The sequence below is a fragment of the Prinia subflava genome, chromosome 2 (genome assembly GCF_021018805.1).
Source record: "Prinia subflava isolate CZ2003 ecotype Zambia chromosome 2, Cam_Psub_1.2, whole genome shotgun sequence".
Taxonomy (NCBI): domain Eukaryota; kingdom Metazoa; phylum Chordata; class Aves; order Passeriformes; family Cisticolidae; genus Prinia; species Prinia subflava.
In genome coordinates this window covers 27,116,171-27,135,777 of record NC_086248.1, presented here as the reverse complement: position 1 = coordinate 27,135,777, position 19,607 = coordinate 27,116,171, and the positions used below count along the sequence as shown (strand labels likewise).

The window sequence follows — 19,607 nt, the reverse complement described above, 5'->3', positions numbered from 1 at the left end:
AGTGTTGTAGTCCTGATAAGTTCATTTGACTTATTCCAGTTTCCCATTACAGTGTGTTGTACATTTTCTGTTTTGTAATGAGGTTTTAATAGTCAACTGTATTTGGTGTGAAAACAGAAATATTTTCCTCTGTTTGACTTCCTAGGCTACCATGGAAAGCACTTGTGAACCTTAAGGAATAAGTGTTCTGAAGTTATTCTCAGTAGTGAAGCAGATGTGAAAGAAAACTCCCATTGATCAGGTGAAACAATGACTATGAAATCAGCATTTTGCATGGTAGTGTGCTTTCTTCAACTTTCCATTGCCAATGGGCAGGTAACATGTGAGAGACAAATGACTACTGAATGGAGAACAGAGCCAAAACCAACAGTAATAAAATGGACACCGAGGGAAAATGTCTGTTCAGACTTTTACTCTGAATGCTGGAATATGAATAAAAGTATTGCTGGAGAAATCTCTGAAGAACATAACCTCAGTATCCCTCAGATATGCCCTTTACAGCTTCAGTTAGGTGATAGTCTCTTCATCTCCTCTGAGCCATCCTTTCAGTCCTATGGAATGAATTTGGTAAATGTCTCCAAGGAAGAATTTATTAACTGCCCTAAGGCTGGTTTTCTTCAAGAGCAGTTGCTTTTTTTTTGCCAGATAAGAGGACTGCACCAAGTGGACCCCAAGTGGCTTGGTGTTGGAACTCATTACTTTGCAGAACTCCACAAGAGAGGCCCACTGTTGTGCAGCATGGGCCTTCGTCTGAACGTCACAGTGAAGCAGCAGTTTTGCCAACAGTCTCTGGATGCACCACTATGCTCCGGGCATGGAAAATGTCTAAGCCGTGTTTGGGAAAAAGCATATCATTGCCATTGTTTTTCACAGTATTCAGGAACATTCTGCCAGAAGTTTGATATATGCTCCACTAAACCTTGCCAGAACAATGCCTCCTGTGTTGAGAAATCAGAACTTTCCAGAGATTCTTACAAATGCATGTGTCCTCCAAAATTTTCAGGTATTTGTTTTCTCCTCTAGGGATAAACATTACATAGATCATACACTTTCCTTAAGAGATGATAACACAGTAAGAACAACACTAGAAAGGCTTTTGTATCATTTGATTGCCCACTGCTGCTACCACACCTGCAGAGTCTCTTCTACATGGAGTCACTTATGGGTGACTGTGCAGACATTTGAAGACATTTTGTACTTGGTGACATTCATAAATACATTGTAGAGAAAAACAGAATAAGTTCTCATCATGCTTCTTTCCTACTTAAGCACAAGACATAAATAAGTACTTGTTGACTTACAGAAGTAACTGATTTTCTTTCTTTGTTTTCCAGTTTAAGTTCTTAGACCAAATAACATAAATCATTTGGAATAAGCTCTCCCAAAAATAGCTGGTTAGCCAAACTGGTGAAAAAGAGTACATGATTGTGTTGAAATGGGCATTTCATTCAACCTGCCAAAACTCCCCTATTTTCAGTTTAAAAACTTTTCAAATTACATTAGTGATTTTTTAAATAAAAATTTGGTTTAACTGAAAGGTCAAACCTTAAATTAGAAGAACAGCAAAAGAAAATACTTAATATTTTCTTCCAGATTGTTCTGTCCCCTAAAGTTGTTTTCAAAGGCAACTTGTTAAACATACTCTTATTATCAAATTAAATAAATCACAAATGAAAAAAGAAAAAGCAAGTAATCTTCCTAGAAATATTGCAATACTTATCTAAAACTCATTGGAGAAACTGAATTTGGAGTTGGATTACCATACCAGAGATTACCACATAACTGAGTAAGTTCTTGTCTAACCATCACCTTTATTTCATGGAGGAAAAAAAATGGATTAAGGAAATTATGGGGATGTTGTTCCTGCACTCAGACCAATAGAGCTTTGGTATGTTTTAAAAAGTACCAGAAATATTTATTCTCATCACAAAAAGAATTGTTGTAGCTCTTTTTGTACTTGTGGAGCAGAATTCTTGAAATGTCCCTCTGTTGTACTGAACTTCTATGCTCTCACAATAGTGATGCTATACTATGAAGCAAAGCTGATGGTTCAAGAATGAGTGAGGTTCACAGAACACACTTCATAGAAATGAAGCTTATGTTGCATAAAGATTGCTGTAATTTATTTTTAATTGCTTTTCAAAGCGCATAATAATTTGGTTACTAATGCATTTGCCAACTGAAGATTATGCAGGTATGAATAAGTCAATGTTGTGAGAATTTTTTTTTATAATTATGAACAGTGAAAGAAGTGGAAAACATTAATGATATGCAGTATGTTTGATATTTCCTTTATCATCTACCAGAAGCTGTGTAAAATGCTTTGAAAATAATAATACCAAAAGTATCTGGTACTAATTGAACTCAAATTAATGAAAAAAATTGCAAGCAATTCTGATAAAAGCAATTATCATGCCTAATACTATCAACAAGCAATGCTTAAAACATTTTGTTAGCATATATAGGAAGGTTGTAGGTAATGCCATCATTTTGTACTGACAATATCTGTGTCATAAATAAGCTGGATGTAAACAAGAAGAATAAGGAGACTAAACCACCATATACTATGGGCAGGCTACACAAGAGTAAGGGAGGAAAAATGTTTCCCATAACATAAAGTCTATTAGAAATCTGGAGACTTTTTGAAGTGGGAATAATGTCATGGTAATAATTCAAGAGGAAAGCATAATTATATGGTATTCAGACCTGTATGTTGTAATAGCATAAACAACTTATAACTGAAATTTTAATTTCCAGAAAGCTGCATATTAAAAAAATTTCTCACATTCCCACTCAACATAAGAACTTCTTTTGTTTTCAATTCTGAAAGAAACTGTAAGCTAGATTCATGTTTAAAAGAAATAAATACTCCAGTTCTAGTAGCATTTCTGCATTTTAAGCTGTATGTGAATTTGTAACTATATGTCAGATAAGGTTAAGCACAGTAGCTGAGCACAAAAGCAGATAAATATCTTTGTGACTTGCCTTAGAAGTTCAGTAAGTTTGGTGCACACTAATGAACAAAGTTAGCACAAACATCTTTCTATCCATTTGCCTGTCTATAATGTAGCTCTAAATTTGACATTTATAGAAAGTTCACCAAACTCCTTAAATACTTACTAAAGTCCAATGTTCCTGTTATTCCTTTGACACAGGTAAAAACTGTACAGAAATAGTTGGACAATGTCAGCCGTCTACATGTTTCAATGGTAACTGCATCAATATTACTCCAAATACTTTTCTTTGTGAGTGTGACAAGGGCTTTGCAGGTAGGAAATACCTTTTTTCCCTGTTTTACGACAATAATTGTATCTGTTACAATAATGGCATGGACTTTTGCTTTATTAAAATAGTCATGTTTTATGATTATTGCACAGATTGCCATATCCTTAGATTTTTAAAAATAGGTTTTGCAAAATATAGAAATCAGACTTCCAAATTACTCATGTACTGAAGTAAAAACATTTAAATGGTAGAAGCTTTTCATAATCAGATGCCATCCACAAGTACCTTTCTTCTACTGGCAATATAACATGGAAAATTCTCAATCACTGACTCACTTGTTCTCAAATACAGTTAGCAAGAATCAGAACTCTTCCTGGAAGGATGATTTTGAATGGTCATGACATTTGCATTTATAATTTCAATATCCTCTTATAGATGCACTAGAAATATAAGATGGAAATAATCTAATGAGTCAATAATGTCATGATTTTGGGGTGCAGCTTGATTTAAAAAAAAAGGAAGTTAATTGGTTCATTTATGATATGTGGGAAAAATAAGATGTTTTCATGAGAAAAGCTTGAATGAAAAAATATACCTAAAAGCATCCTATTGTAAACACTTTTTTGGGGTTATAGGATAGCAGTCAAAAACTATTTAATCTTGTGCTTCACAGCAGAAGTTCACAGTATGGATGTGAGAAAAGTGGTAATACTCAGAAGAATATTCTTTAAGAAGGAACTAAGTATAAAGCTAGCTCTTGAAAATCCAAAGACAATAAAATTTTCAAAATGTCCCTTTCTTGGAAACATCACTTATCTTTGTCATTTATAGAATACAAAGAAATCATTACATTTAAATGGAGAGTTAAAAGGGAAAAAAAAGCATAATGGAGTTAAAGGGATCAAAGAGCCAATCTTTATTTTCATAGTGAAAGACTGAAGATCGTTGTTGATTTTTTAATTAAGTCTGTATAGAAATATATTTCTAAAAAATGGGACAGGCATGCTGAATTCTAAATTCCTAGTCAATCTGTTTGATATTCTCCTTTTCTTCCCTTTCCTTCACTATTGAAGCATAATGGTCAGCATAATTCTGAGAAAACTAAAAAAAAAACTAACCTCTTTTTTTCAAATTAAAAAGTCCATCAGTAAAGTTTTCTGGAGCTGATTTTCCACCCAGTCATGGTCCATATCTTTTAGAACATTTACCTTTGTCCCTTCACATAAATTGTATAGACACATCACTTTTGAAATTTTCCCCACAATTTTTTTTATCCTTGCAATTCTGACTTAGTGAGGGAGAGGAAAAATGAGATAGGAGGAACACCTTTCCAGATGCAGTAAATCCAAACCCATAATGACATGAAAATACTTTAATACTCTGAACTGCTGGAGGGCAAGACACACTGCAACCTGCTCTCGAAGTAGTTGGTAAGGATTGAGACGGAGAAAAGGAGACTGTGAGTGTGACTAGCTGTCTTTTTATTCTCCACTTAGCTAAAAGGAAATGGGGAATCCTTTCTTGTTTCTAAGCACAAGTATCTTAGAAGAAGAAGGATTTTAATGATTTTTTTCTGGTTCTGTGGTATAACAGGACTGATTAACTAACATACGGTGTAATTTTACAATTATTTTCTAACCAAATGTGGTGGTTTAAGTCTACATGTCTTCTGTGGTCCTGTGTAATGCTAGCACAAAGGTAAATTTTAGAATACCTACCTGAAACAATACTTCTATGTGAAACCAGACATTTTTTGTAGGAAAACAGACATTTTCTTATTATTGTTCCATTGCAGCTGTATTGTGTTCTCAGCCAAGGCGAGTTGTGTAAGCATGAATGCTATTTTAATTGTGTTAAATTGGCAGAAAATTCAAAATATTCTTCTCTCTTGATATTGAACTTGCATGCAGAAAACAAAACATAAAGCCTAGATTATGTACATTTTGTTAAAGATTTTGTAAACTTTGTCCTACTTTTTTTCTAAAATGAGGCAAGACACTGACAGTAATTAGTTCACATAAACTGAATTAAAATTAAATATACTTCTTATTCTATATTGATGGGATAAAAGTAAAATTATAATAAAATAAAAATGCTCTGAAAACATTTATTCAAAATAAGTAAAGGTTCTTGGGTCCAAGTTATTATGTTCACAAGGATAAAACATATCTATTAGAGAAGTAATGTAAATTCTCATTTCAATTCTGTATTTTTCTGTCTTATTTAGGGTTTAGTTCATTCACTGAGGTCTCAAAACTCTCTTTACTCTTTTCTGAAGGAAGATTTTTGACATAACAACAATCAGCTAACATTAGTTTTCTCAGTATTCTTATGATTGAATACTCAGCTTCATACCAGAATTTGCACCCTTAGACTTATTAAGAAGCATTTAGAGGAAGGGAATACAGGCAAAACAAAGACAGGGTGGGTACAGAGAGGAAGGAGGGAAAAATAGGCTGGTAGTGTGTAAGCAGTTGCTGCTCAGTACTCTTGTCTGACTGAGACCTGCACTGAATCACTTACGGTGATCTTACAGTCTATCCATTCTTCTTATTAAATCTTTTCTTAACTCTCTTTCCACATAATCTCACTCTCTCCCCATCTATGCGTTTTAAGATCCCAATGCCAGAAATGGAGAGAAAAAAGTGCCTGAGTATTTGGTGTCTGCAATTTGAGTTAGACCACTGCTGATAGTGGTCCTAACAACTTTGGTGCCAGCATGTGGAGTAAATGAGGGTCTCAGCATCAGCAAGCTGAAGGAAGACCACGGAGTGTAGGAGAGTGTGTCTGATGAGAGTCAATTTTGTGCCAGCAAAGGGCATCAGACCCTGAGCAATGGTGGCTCACATACCTAGTGCCAATTGGAGCAGGTGAGAATCCCAGCATCAGCAAATGAAGAGGGGAGCAAGAGTGTAAGGGCCTGTGTGCCCTGACAGGAGCCACTCGGAAGATAAAAAGTTTTAATTTTCCCCTAAGCTGGCCTCTGAGTGTGTGTGCAGATGTGCACTTGTGTGTGTGCAGTTCATCAGCACCCTTCAAGCTGGACTGTGTCGAGTAGGCGGCACAGGATCTGCGCATCAGTACTAGATGGGCTGAGGCCCACACTGCTATTGGAAGGGTTCACAAAAGTGTTGTTCTTTGTGAGACAGAGGATAAGGGCTGGGTACTGAAAGGGTCCACAAATGTGTCAATCCTTCTGAAGTAAAGGGCAAGGGGCTGTGTATCTCTATTAGCAATCTTCAAAACTCATCAGTCAAGAAGAGGACTAGGATTTGACTGCATTTGTTTTATGTGAATTCTGGGTGGATGCTGGTAAAGGCAATGCCTTATCTGTGGATACTCTATTCATTGCATTAGTAAGGATACTAATTTATGTAAGGATACTATTTATCTACGTTTATGTATATCTGGCATACATGTTCATCTTGGCTACAGGCTGAGCCTGCAAACAGGAAAGCAGCAGCTGCATGCATTGGATGAATGGAAATTCCAGGTCTTTGGGTTCACTGGGCTGGGCTCCAGCAGCTGGGAAGGAGGTTCTCCAGTCCCCAGAGTCCACCAGAGGAAGTGTCTTTTATACATCTCTTAACAAAGAGGATGTCTCAGAAATTTTGATGGATGTTGTCCTGTTTTGATGATGCATAGAAAATTAATGTGACTAATTCATAACCTACAGGAAATAATATCTTAGCTATCTCTGTAATGGTGCTGTTCAGTATGCTTACCCTAGATAACATTTAGTGGATTAAGAGAAGCAGTTTTCCATTTGAATATGTTTTGTTGAATCTGTGTGGTGTTTTGGTCCTTAGGTGGGAAGACGGGACTGATTGAAAACACACCACTTTGTAGAGCACTTGAGATTAAGTTTTTTTCACACATTCCTGTAATGGAGACTTGAATTTCCTGCCTTCCCCAATGGTCCAATTGACCTCTTTGCAGACTACAATGTTCCATCCTCACTTGAGGGACAGGAAATACTATGAGAATGGTTTTGCTTGGAGCCACTATGATAGAGCTTCCATCATCTAGGCTCTTTAGTTTAAAATGTTCTGTTTCCTCAATTGGTGAACTACACCCAGACTCTTTTGAAAAAAGGGTCATAAATGCAATGATACTTTTATATGTATATAAAAGAAGAGAAGAATTGATTGTTTGCACAATTACTGTTTTAACAGCCTAACATCTCAATTTGTCTATTACTGGCACTCATTGCCCAAATTAATACCCAAAGGGTTCTTAGCAGTACCCCTAAAAATGTTATGCAAAAACTTTTCTACTATCTAGTTTTTACTTTGGTATGATGCTCAGCTTTCCACTGTACCTCTTGATCAAACATATCCATCTCCCTCAAAAAGAGTGCACAATTGCAGCAAGTGATCAGCATTTTGTGGTATTCATTGAGAGGAGTGTTACATTTACACTGTAAGTATCTCACCTATCCATCAAGGGATTATCTTAGTCTACTTGTACATGTTTTCAAGTCATTGTCTATTTCTTTTACCCAGGCTACCAATGGGAGCCTGGCAGTGGTCTCCAGTCACCTGCCAGAAAGGTCTGTGATTTGTCAGACAATAACTGAGGTGGGGATGGGCTGACCCCTCCCAAGATGGGTCATTCACAAAGGTGAAGTTGAAGCAGGGGAGAAAGTCATCACTGGTCCTGAGCATAGGGTCTAATAAAAGCTAAAAAAGTTCTGAGATCTTGCACTCAGATTGGTACAAAGGTCATTCTGAAGAGCTGTACCTGCTACAGATTCTGGTTTTTAATGTTTCTCTACGGGACAGTGAAGATAGCTGCAAGCATGTGAGAATGAGAACCAAGTGTGTTTTAATAAAATCATATGTCAAGTATGACAGTTTCCTCAGAGAAAGCTGTAGATTTCTGGGATTATGATTCTTAACTGTAAAGATACTCTGGAAATATTTATCACTTATAATTATTATAATTATTATAATTATTATAATATTGAAATGGCCGCAATTCTTTTAGTGTTAAGAAAGAATCTATATATTTTTATCAGGGGTTTTAATGAAGTTATGGTAATATTTTTTTTACATCATTTCCTTTATGTTTCATATATATTTCATAGAATCATAGAACTATTAAGATTGGAAAAGATATACAAGATCATCAAGTCCAACCTTTGAACAAACACTTCCTTGTCAACTAGACATGGCACTAAGTGTCACATCCAGTCATTTCTTGAATGTCCTTAAGTTAGTTGATGAGAATGTGAGACAAGTCTTTTCATACATCAGTTGATGCTAAGGAGTTTAGGCACTTGTCTTTTCAGTGCTAGATAATTCTAGTATTAGTATTTACTCTTCCAGATGATGCAGATCAATTCATCTTAGCTAGAGACAAAGATATACATGAAGAGATCTTGTCAAAACTACACCAATGACGTGAATTAGGTTGTCTGACCTAAGCAGACTTCAGTTTTCTCAAATGTACTCTCCTGGCATGATTTCATTGCACACTTCAGTAGCCTACGTTTCAAAACTTCCTATTAGTTTTGATAACCTTTCCATATTTCACAATCTTTTTTTCCCTTTTATTATTAGATTTAATTGAATTATTAGTAATTGTCGTATTTATTGAGTATATCAACTCAACAGTGTAATAAGTGAATATCTCATAGCACTTTAAAACTGATGAGTATAATTACTCTGGGAAAACACAAGGTATGTATGATTCTTGTATTTTACTTTTCTGCATATGAATAAGTTTCTGAAATATTCTTTGTCAGGGAAGGAATTTTTTAACTGCAAGATGATTAATATCATACTTTGCAATGAAATTATAACTTAATAACTTTTTGAGATTATTTCTATTAAACTAAATCTATTTTTTCATAAGTTATTGTGCTACTTTAGTATGGAGAAGCAATGTAATTCTTGCCAAATCTTAACTATATTAAATCATTAGAGTAATCCACACTAGATACATTAAATGAATGAATTTGTTGTGAAATTACAGCACCTCCACTACATTAAGTAATACAGTTCTTATATTCTAACCCATGATAGATATAAGAATAAAGCATTGTATTATCAGGCTGCAAATCAGAATGATAATCTTTCCCATCTCCTTACAGACAGAAAGTCTCCTCAGTTTTTGGATGTCGGTCCTTCCCTAGAGATGTTCACTAGTTATTCTTAAATTTCTATTACATTAATTTTATTTTTTTATAGTTCTTCAAGAAAAACAAAATAATGCGTATGCATGATCTTGCAAAAGGCAGTGAGAAAAGATGTTTTATATTTACAGATGCAATCAGCTAATAGATGCTGATAACACTGAACACAGAATTAGAAATACTCTGTAGAAGATATTAAAGTGACTGAAACTCTGAGGTATGAATGTCTATGGTAGTGAAATACCCAAATAATTTCATCTCCCTCAATTTTCTGTTGTTCTCCAAACTCCTTCTGCTAGCTGAAAACATACAATCATTTTTCCACTTGATTAATTATTATGCTTATTTGAAACACAGAACACTGCAAGTTTAACTTGTTGTGATAAAGACAAAAATAACCCTTTGCAGTTGGAGTTTCAGTTCTTCTTACATATTTCTGATGGTTTATGACTGAAGGAGGTATTTCATCCTCTAATGAAATAATGACATCTAATGACATTTGTGAGCAGACACTTGGGACACAAGATGAACAACTCAGTGTTCTGAAGTCCTCATGTGTGTCCCCTGTTCAGAGGACACCAAATGCCTTAGTCTTACTGAAGTAGGGGTGGCACAACTTTATCCTGTGAGAACACAAGGTATTCTTAGGCCCTAAATGAGCAAAAGTCAGCCTCTTTAAAGATACTATACCATAATTATTAACATGTTTAGCAGAATGGCTAAGCCTGTAAACCCGTATTGTGGTCTCCCATGCAAAAAGTTGTCAGAAATACAAAGTTTGAACTTGCAAGGCTCTGGAGATTCATCTCATTTAGCACCAGTCTGTTTCTCAGCTAGATGCCTAAAAAGTTAAATGTGACACGTGATAAAAGGCACCAGCATAGAAATTGCTTTGTAAACTGTAGATCTGTGAGGTAAAGTTCAGTAAGTAGTTGAGCTATATCAGCGGAAATAAAAGCAGGAGGGGAAGGAAAGAAAGGAGGGAGGCAAGTAAGGGAAGGGAGGGAGGGAGGGAGGGAGGGAGGGAGGAAGGAAGGAAGGAAGGAAGGAAGGAAGGAAGGAAGGAAGGAAGGAAGGAAGGAAGGAAGGAAGGAAGGAAGGAAGGAAGGAAGGAAGGAAGGAAGGAAGGAAGGAAGGAAGGAAGGAAGGAAGGAAGGAAGGAAGGAAGGAAGGAAGGAAGGAAGGAAGGAAGGAAGGAAGGAAGGAAGGAAGGAAGGAAGGAAGGAAGGAAGGAAGGAAGGAAGGAAGGAGGGAGGGAAGGGAGGGAAGGGAGGGAAGGAAGAGAGGGAGGAAGGAAGAGAGGGAGGAAGGAAGGGCGGAAGGAAGGAAGGGCGGAAGGAAGGAAGGGCGGAAGGAAGGGAGGAAGGGAGGAAGGGAGGGAGGGAGGGAGGGAGGGAGGGAGGAAGGGAGGAAGGGAGGAAGGGAGGAAGGGAGGAAGGGAGGAAGGAAGGAAGGAAGGAAGGAAGGAAGGAAGGAAGGAAGGAAGGAAGGAAGGAAGGAAGGAAGGAAGGAAGGAAGGAAGGAAGGAAGGAAGGAAGGAAGGAAGGAAGGAAGGAAGGAAGGAAGGAAGGAAGGAAGGAAGGAAGGAAGGAAGGAAGGAAGGAAGGAAGGAAGGAAGGAAGGAAGGAAGGAAGGAAGGAAGGAAGGAAGGAAGGAAGGAAGGAAGGAAGGAAGGAAGTAAGAAAGAAGATGGGTAGAGAGGGAGAAAGGTTGGGAAGATTAGGTGATGTCTCAGAGGCCTCACTATGACATCAAAGCTGATTGCAAGCTAATGGTACCCATCTGTTCATCAGATCATTATAGTGTTCATTTTGTCATCCTGTAACAAAACTTGTGTACAAGATTTGTATAATGAGGTACCTTCTGCAATCCTCAATATTGCTGGGAAGATGTCCTGTTCCTAAAAATGCCACAGTTCCAGTCAGACAAGTGGCTGAAAAGTCTCAGCGCAAGTATCAACTGATGATGACTACAGTATCATATTTTCATTAATTATGCAGAGTAATATATCTGATCAGTTAATTTCCCATCTTTAGATTTCATTTGCAAATTACTCCATAGCAAGTGCATTCAAGTATGCAAAAGGTCTATTTTTTTGTAATGAAAAAGATAAAATAGATTTAGTATAACTAATAAGGTCTAACCCATTTACTGTTTTGCACTTTAAATACTCTAAAAATCTCATATTGTCTTATTTTACCTTCTGACAATTCAGGCGTCTTTTTCTTTTCCAACTTAAAAAGTAACTCAGCTGTACTGAAAAAATTATTTCATTTGACACTGATAATGTGCTTTGGACTAAAGTACATATTTAAATTATATTTTTCCATAAATGATTTTAAATAGTTTTATTCACTGGAATTAAAAGAGATATTTGTTGATAAAGGCCTTACTATATAAAATATTACCATGAGTCCTCAAAAGCATGAAGTAGAAGAACATGGTTAATATCTTAATACAATTAACATTTATACAAATGGTCCTCTGGAAAACAGACTTTCCTGAAAAAATGTTACATTATGCTTTTTTATTAAATTTAGATTTTGGAAAATAATAGGAACTGTGAAGTGCCAAAATACATTGCAGTATGTAAAAAGAGCACAAAACTGATGGATATTTCAGATGTAAGCATAATTCATTAACTCTTTTTTTAAAATTTCTGTTCCTAATCTGATCAGAATCAGATTCCATGTATGATAGAAAACAAAAAAAATCAACATTTGTAAATCTTTTAAAGCAAGAAGAGTGTGAATAATGGTAGTACAGGTGATGCAACTACAGCTTGTAACACAGATGAATACAAAAACATAAATCTGTCCAAAGGAGGGCCATGAGGATGGTAAAGAACCTTGAGGGGAAGCCATCTGAGGAGGAGTTGAGGTTACTTGGTTTGTTTAGCCTGGACATGAGGAGACTGAGGGGAGACCTCACTGCAGTCTACAATTTCCCCATGAGGAGGGGCAGGTATTTCAGCGCTCTTGTGCCCAGGGACAGATCTTGAGGAATAACCTGAACCTGAGTCAGGGGAGGTTTAGGCTGGATATCAGGAAAAGCTCCTTCACCCAGAGGCTGGGCACTGTAGAAGGCTTCCCAGACACATGGTCACAGCACCCAGCCTGACAGAGTTCAAGAAATGTTTGTACCTCGCTCTTAGGTACATGTTGTGATTCTTGGGCTGTCCTTTGAAGGGCCAGTAATTGAGCTCAGTGATCCTGATGGGTCCAACTGAGCATATTCTATGATTATATGATTCTAAGAATCTCATTTAACTAGGAGTAAAGAAAACACCATCTTTACAAAGAGTTTTCATATGTGCAAAAGAGGAGACTGTTACTTGATACCATTATTGATTAAGAGGATGTAAAATTAAAAAAAAAAAAAAAAAAAAAAAAAAAAAAAAAAAAAAAAAAAAAAAAGAGGATAAGATATCACAAAGTAATCTAGACTCCATAGACTCCATCCCCTTTTTTCAGGAGTCTTAGCCATATTTATCATATAGAGTGCCTGGTTCAAGCTGCAGTTCCAGCCACTCATTACAGGTCATGGCTAAGCCCTCAGCAGAGGTAGGGGCACCTTGGGTGAAATGTACTTGAGAAAGGACAAAATGCTGCACACTTATAGAGTAACAAAATTAAAAAATGTGAAAAACAGCTCAGTGAATGTCAAGACCAGTAAAGGAAGGGGGAGGAGGTGCTGCAGGCACCAGAGCAGATACTGCCTTGCAGCTGGTGGTGAAGACTGTCCTGGAGCAGGTATTTTCCTGCAGGGTGTATCCCTGCAGGGTATTTCCCTGTCTGGAGTGAAGTGATGCCTAGGAAAGTGAGGAGGAAAGGTATACTAAGAATGGCACTGAGTGCAGGTGTATTAATATTTTTGCTATACCAAGAAAAAACAATTCCAAGTGAAAAAAACCCTAGATGCTTATATTTCTTTTGAAGCAGGTAAAGTTAGCGATATAATTTTGAGTCTACTTAGCTCAAGTGTTATATCTGGTTTAAACAGACAGGGATTAAAAATGGGTAATGAGACCAGTGAGTCAGAAAAGCTTCAGACCAAATACTAAATAAAATTTTCTTTAATAACAATAGAACAATAGGTATGTAGTAATACATTGTAGGATACCAGAGTGGTCAGCCTGCATATGCAAGAGCTGTAGAATCAGTTCTTTTTCATGTAGTCTTGTATGCACTGTAAAGACACTTCCAGGCATGCTGTAAGTTATGGACAGCTTCATGAGATTGTTACACAATTTTATATCAATTTGCCAATTAATGAGCATCACACTGCAGTCTGATATATTTCTCTATTTTTGAAGCCTCTGCTTTGAACTGTCCAGAACCCCTCCCAAAGTCTTCTGATAATTCACTTTTATATACCTGTCTAATCTGCAATAGCTTACAACGAAAAGCACTGGTGTTTAAAAGTTTATCACTGCATATGTATCACTTTCTCAACGGATTATAATTAGCATCTGAGTCACTATTGGAATTTTTGGTATGTTTTCAAAAGCAGTTTATTTCAGATTATAGCAAAAAATCATTATATAAAGTCAGTGGAGACATTTATTTTAATCTTGCTTGATCTGCCCTAGAATTGTCTGTCTCTCCACTGACAACAAAAAGATCACAGTAAGCAAAATAATAACTTGTATGTTTCAGCTAATTGCCTAAACTATTATACAGAAATTCAGTGAGTTTCATTTCATAAAAATATAAAAAGAGATTAATCAAAAGGTGTAAATGAATTGGTAAATAGGGAATGAGAAAGTGTTTGGACATAAATCTTGCCAATTTTTAATTTTAGTTTATTGTCTCAACATCTGCTAGGTATTTTATGGAAAAGAATATCATCAATAGTATTTACTAATGAAATAACCAGTTCTGTAAAAGATTCTTTTGGGAAATAATGCTGTTTCTCTTACAACTTTAAACACATCAGTGCAATAATCTTTCTTTAGTAATATATATATGTATATATAACATGAAATATGACAAGCTGTAGAAAGCATCAAGAGCATTTCTATATGGCCAGAAGCACACTTGTTTTCTTTTCTTAATAGACCTTTACAAATACATTATCCAGACTGTTTCACATAACTCTGATCTGTGTAGAATTCAAAGCATTTTACGCCAAGATTTAATAATAAGTTTCTGTATAACTTAAGAAGATAGGATGAGACTACAAAAGAGGACATAGTGAAGGAGTGGCAAAAAAAAAGAAAAAAAAAACAGGAAAAAGAGATTTGTTTATATAAAACTGTGTTGAATGTTTGTGATACTTCACAGAATATAGGGTCATAAGGTGGTATCAGCTTATAAACTGAATGGAAATGAGAATTTAGAGAAAGATACTTTAAGTTTCATAATTACTATTCAAAGAGAAAAAAAAAACCAAACCCAAACACCTGATAACAAAAGAAGAGATAATAAAAATAGGAGGAATGGAAGGGGTTGAAATAAAACCAGAAACACTCTTTGCAAAAAGGCAAAAGTGGGTGTTCTTATTACTGCTTATGGTTGGGAATCTGGAGCAGTCAATGAGGCTGATGAATGAAAGGTTGCTGAAATATGGCATTTTTTGTTAACCATAAACCACAGCAAATACCAGGAACAAAAGAGCTCTACCTCAGCACAATGCTGGGCCTGAAATGGGAGATATGCCAAAGGCTCCATTAGGTCCATAAAATATATCACCATTCATTTTTATGGAAGTGATTGGATAGTGGGGTGATGGATGAGTAGACAGGTAGATAATACAACAGAGATTGCTCATGGTTTGACTGTCATTATTCATATTTAGCAATCACTGTTGTATTGGTGAAGACAAAGCATACATTGCAATATATTGGGTTAATATTGATGAAAAAATGGAGATGTAATATTTCTTTTTGGTTCTGCCTGTGCTGCCATTTAACTTACAGAGTTATAAATTACACTTACTAAGAGGAAAAAAATAAAACCCACAAGGTGATATGAAAGCTTTGAGAGCATACTGACATCTTACAAACTCTGATAAACCAAATATTAAAAATAATATACATTCTAGAAAGAAGACAAATTCTGCAGGAAATAATGAAAGTGACATAGCCAATAAAGTTACTTCCACTTTGAACAGAAGACTGTTTCAAATTCTCAGCATTAAGCAAGTAGGAAATTTCTAAAAGAAAAAAAGTTTGAAATCAAATCCCTAGTTTATGAACACAAATAAAAAGTTACTGTTACTATTTCACAGTGGATTGACAGTAATAGCTTATGAAATTCATACTGAGAAGGAAGAAAACAGAATAAGATAGATTACTGTGAAATTGAAAAAATAGAGGATATCACTCTTACATTAATTCTAGCTGCAACTTCAGTCATTGTTGTACTAAGGACTACGCAAGAAAAATATATCTTCTCCAAAGATTTTATGACTGAAATAATGTCAGCTGAATCCCAGGAAACCAAGTCTGAACCTCCTAAGTCATTCATTAGGACACTGTACGAGACAAGAATACAGCTCAGGTGTTTTGACATGAATTCCTGTTTATTCACTGGACAACTGTAGCCTCACTGTAATTTTGTGTGCATAAATGAATAATATGTTAGATACCACGTTGATGTATCCTATTATAATATGCAGGACATAGAAACAGAAAATAATCAAACTCAGATTTCATGGAAAAGGAATTGTTGTAGTTACAAGCAGACAGGACTCAGCTTCTTCAGGCAGAAAAAGCCAATTCTTTATTCACGTAACTCATTTTTATAGAGTTTTCACAGACCTCATGTTCAATTGGCTAGTAGTTTTCTTGCCACTCAGTAAATTGGTTAGTAAATGGCATTTTACCTGTCCATCAAATCTCTCTATTCCTGGATTGTTTACATATTTTATTCACTGATTCTCATGAGATAGATTTATTGTTTTTACAGGTGCAAACTTTTTTTTTTTTTTTCACAAGACTAATTGTTGTGTTAACTGACTTTCATTTTCAAGATTCTTTCACATGGGAACTTAGCTAGCTGTTCAGCTGTACTTAAAAAAGTAACAGGCCTAAGCCCTGATTTTATAAAGCTTTTCTTTTATAAGATCCCTACCTGTATGCAGCAGTGAAGTTTATTGATAGGACCTACAACAGCAAAAATGTTATGCAAAACAGTAGAAATCATAGTACCTGACTGCTTATGTTTTTATAAAAGTGCACATTACCATGTTAAGCTATTCTATATCCACAGATTTTACTGCAGCTTCTCATAGGAAAATGTATAAGCTTCACCTACTTAATATGGTGAAGCTTCTGGTGAAAACTCTCTTGCAATCAAATACCACATTAATCTATAACTGTTTAAAATATTGTGATTTATCGATTTGTATCAGACATCCACATAGAATGGTGATTACATTTGGAAATTTACACCTACTGGTGAAGACAGGTTGCTAGGAAAGTGAGGTGTGCAAATATGCATGACAGATGGTCAACAATGACAACAACAATTATTGCAACTTGAGTAACGAAGTTAAAGCTGTAGTAATGAAATTTGCTAAATATACCAGTTAGGATGTTCCTTCAACAAAAAGGGAATTAGAAAAGTTTTACAGGAAGACCTGGGTGACCTGGAAGACTAAAGAAATATAGGTATTAAAAAAATAATAATCTCTTCAAATCATAAACTGTTTGGAGGACTTCCTGCCTTCAGCCTTCAAATCCCCAGTTAGCCAATTATCACCGCGGGGCCTGACCAGCAAGAGAGAGACTCGGGAGACAGTTCTGGGTGCAGAGCAGAGCAGGGCAGGAAGCAGGAAACCCCGGAGTTTATTTACAAAACCACTTTTATACATTTCCTATGATGCCCATGGATTGGAGGATGGAATTCCCACCTCCCCACCACACTGGCCAAGCCAACTGTCAATCACCTTTCTCCTCCCAACTAGAAATATGTAAACAATGAAAGACAGTTAGCAAAACATGGCCAGTGTTTACATTAACAAGCACAAGAGACTGCACATCTCTGCTTCAACATGAACGCTCGGCACACCAAGAAGAAACCTTATGGCAGCAAGCCAATCCTTCTTTGTCAGTATGAAGTCCATCAGGACATCTGTCCTCACTGCCCCTCTATGACTTGGGTCAGGATGTTGTCATTAACACTCCTTCAGGACCTCTTGGATTGCTCCTGCCCTGCTATACTGTTCTTTGAGCAGATATCAGTGTAGTTGACGTTCCCTATGAGGTCGAAGTCCTGTGAACACAAGACTGCTTCTCTCTGTCCAGAGAAGGCACCACCCACCTGTTCTTCCTGGTCAGCCAGTCTGTAGCAGCCACACACATGTCACCTATACCACTCTGCACTTTCATCCTCACACATAAGCTCTTAGTCAGCTTATTGTCCATATCCACGTGGAGCTCCTCGTTTCTGCATTTTGCTCACATAGAGAGCAACTTCTCATCCTTGTCTGCCCTGACAGTCCTAAAGAGCCTGTATTTCTCCATTGAAGCATTCATTAAACAAACCATCTAACCAAGTCTCTGTGATACCAACAAGATTGTAGTCCTACAACAGCAAAAAGATCTCCAGTTTCTCATGTTATTCTTCATTTGCAGAGGTCCCTGAAATAAAACGCCTCGGTGTGCTGATTTCCAAAAACAGTCTCGTTTTTCCATAAGAGTGTTTTGTAGGCACTTTTGCTTTCATGCAAATGCTGGAGGTGGTCTTGCTTAAGCCATGTTTATTGATTTTGTGTTCCCATTTCATTCACATCACTTCAGACTCTAGTCAACCCTGTCTGTCACTCCCGTACAGGCTGCTGGTAACTCTCACTCCTCTGTTGGTTTCTAGTTTAAAGTCCAAATCAATCATCATTCTGGAAATAATACTTTTGCCCTGCCTATTCAAAGGTATCCCACGTCTTCAAAAATGTAGATTGTATATTGTTATAAAAGTGAGTCTACACTGTAGTATTTTTAAGAGGTTATGGGGCTCTGCAATCCAAAAAACTCTTTTAGTTCATGCATTCCCGTGAAGCAAATTTAGCTGCATAAGTAGCCACTAAACAACCAGAAAAGAACTACTCATTCTTTCTTGATTTATTTACTTTAGGATTGCTGATGCAATTTTTTGCCATCAAGTAGCATTACATTTTCAGGATCATAGAACCATAGAATATTCTGAGCTGAGAGTTACCTGTCAAAATCATCACGTCCAACTCTTGACCCTGCAGAGGACACCCCAAGAATCTCACCCTGTGTCTGAGAGCACTGTCCGAATGCTTCTTGAACTCTCTCAGGTTTGGTGCTCTGGGGTGCCTGTTCCAGCACCCAGCCACCCTCTGGGTGAGAAACCTTTCTTGATGTCCAACCTGCACCTCTCCTGACACAACTTCATGTCATTTCCTCAAGTCCTCTCACTGGTCAAAAAATGAAGGGATCAGTGCCTGCCCCTCCACTTCCCTACATGAGGATGGTGAAGGTCACAACCAGGTCTACCCCCAATCTCCTCTTCTCCAGACTGAACAATATACCGTATACAGTATAATGTGCTCCCTCTAATACCATATAATATTTTCAATTCAGCTCACTCAATAGCAGTCTCATATGAAGCCTCAAGGCATACTAATTGGAAAAAAGAGATATGAAGCAGAAGTTTTAATGGCAGTTAAAATGATCAGAGGGAAAGAAATACTGAAAATGAAGTATTTATATATACAACAAATTATACAACTAAGGATTACTGTAACAGAGTGCTGTAAAGGAAATCAAGAATTTTCTAAGAACTTGTTGATGTTTTAGAATACATTAAAAATAATTTAAGAGTTGAATAATCTCTAATAAAGAAGCAAAAGTAAATTAATATGCTTAGTTAAAACATAAAGAAATTAATAACAGAAGGTTAACATGGTAATATATTTGCTAAGGAAACCATAAGAAGTAAAAGGCAATGGTGTCACTGCTGACTTGTCCACAGCAGTAAAATCAATAAATTAGCATTTCCTGGCAGGAGAGACTCTGTATCATACTCATAAGTTGCAATGAAGTAAGTTATAACATTAAAGGCCTTTACACCAAACTACCTATCATCTATGTGAGAGAAAAGAGCTAAGCAGAAGACCAAGGCAAGGTAGATACTTTCTTAATGTAAACATGTGCTATTTCACTTGGCTTCATCCCCACAAATTAATATTGTGCTGGCTGTCTTCACATAATAGGTCAGACTTAAAAAAACAACTCTAAACTACATCATCAACATCCAGGTGGAAGCAGTAGTTA

General features: G+C 36.4%; 1 protein-coding gene across 1 annotated transcript in view; it reads left to right on the top strand.

The window, feature by feature from the left end:
* The first annotated feature begins 249 nt into the window (after positions 1–249).
* Positions 250–19,607, top strand: part of EYS (eyes shut homolog) — a 722,813-nt gene continuing 703,455 nt past the window's right edge. The window contains exons 1-2 of the mRNA XM_063389422.1: positions 250–1,003; positions 3,156–3,269. Coding sequence (XP_063245492.1) covers positions 250–1,003; positions 3,156–3,269 — 868 coding nt within the window. The remainder of the gene's footprint in view (positions 1,004–3,155; positions 3,270–19,607) is intronic.